This window comes from Phalaenopsis equestris, unplaced genomic scaffold (genome assembly GCF_001263595.1).
Source record: "Phalaenopsis equestris unplaced genomic scaffold, ASM126359v1 Scaffold201468, whole genome shotgun sequence".
NCBI classification, from domain to species: domain Eukaryota; kingdom Viridiplantae; phylum Streptophyta; class Magnoliopsida; order Asparagales; family Orchidaceae; genus Phalaenopsis; species Phalaenopsis equestris.
The window spans coordinates 5,435-6,706 of record NW_018221230.1 but is presented as its reverse complement, the minus strand read 5'-3'; the positions used below and the strand labels follow the sequence as shown (position 1 = coordinate 6,706).

At 43.4% G+C, this 1,272-nt stretch overlaps 1 protein-coding gene across 1 annotated transcript; it reads right to left on the bottom strand.

Moving 5' to 3' along the window:
- Positions 1 to 779: 779 nt before the first annotated feature.
- LOC110036008 (probable glutathione S-transferase GSTU6) lies at positions 780 to 1,262 on the bottom strand (the record flags this gene model as incomplete). The annotated part of the gene is made up of 1 exon (XM_020740354.1): positions 780 to 1,262. A coding segment is annotated over one exon (329 nt), but the record flags the coding sequence as incomplete, so codon positions are not given.
- Between the last annotated feature and the right edge of the window lie 10 nt (positions 1,263 to 1,272).

Below are 1,272 nucleotides of genomic sequence, written 5' to 3'. Positions count from 1 at the left end.
TATAGTCAAACTGACAGACACGATGAGAAGGATCCAATGATATCAATGTTAGTCCAATCCGAGTCAAATCAAGCCCTAATCAAGCGATTAAATCATTCTTGGAAGATTTACAGACACATTTAAAAGATCAAACGAATGTCGAATTCAGCGATTTTGTAATTGAATCGAGCGTCTCGACAAAATGAATCCAGCGAGCCCAAGATTGCTCAATTCCGACATCATTAAGACACTCAAATGTCTATCAAACGCCATCTAATCGAGGGAAGCTCTCCGGACCGTCCGATCAAAATGGTTCATATTCCTACATTAATTACACTCAAAATACTATAAATAAAGTCCCACCCATCACATGAGGGAAGAAGGTTTGAGAAAGAATTTGAGTCTTTGAGACTGAACTTAAGTCCAACATTATCCTTATCATCGCAGACCGCCGTCGACCACCACCGATCACTACTGACCTTCATCGATTATCACCGACCATCATCAACTGTCGTCGACCACCGCTAACCAGAACCGTCAGTCGATGTTGTATCTTGGAAATTCTAGTAGCTTGCCCACGTCTGTGAGACAAAGGGTCTCTGTAATCATCAACTTATAGTGAATTTTTTTTGACTGGTTCAGACCCCGTAAGTTTTTTACTTTACAAGTTTTCCACGTAAAATGAATCATCGTGCAATGCTAAGATGATAATCCATTACTCTACCACCGTGATTTTTTTAGCAAGCATCAATTATCAATTAAAAATTAACACAAACAATCTGAATGCCATGGTTGGCTTGCAAAACTTGAATAGAAACGCAGAGTCATTACAGAATACATTATTTCTCCATGAAATGATCACAAAACAGAACCAGACTCCAAAGACAACACACAAAACACATCACCTTCCCTGCAGCTTCGAATCGAAGCTTCTTGGGGCTGCACTCTCAGAACTCAAGCCGCCGAAAACAGGGCACGAAAAGTACGAATGACTTCAGGCATCTTATCATTGTCCGGCAGCACCACCTTTGCCGCATCATGAGCGCTGAAATTCTGCGCCCAAGTTGAGAGATTGGGGAAAGTGTTATCGCTCAGAATCTGGATGCCGTCCAATTTCTGCAGTGCTCTTATCCAGGGCAAGAAGCAGCCCAGGGCTATGTCGATGAAGCCGATATCATCGCCTCCGAAGAATGGTTTGCCTTTACTTGCGGTCTCAAAAGCTTTCTCTAGTGGATGAAGAGCCGCCGCCGCTTCTGCTGCCGCTTTCTCCTTGTCCTCCTGCGCTGTTGCGGC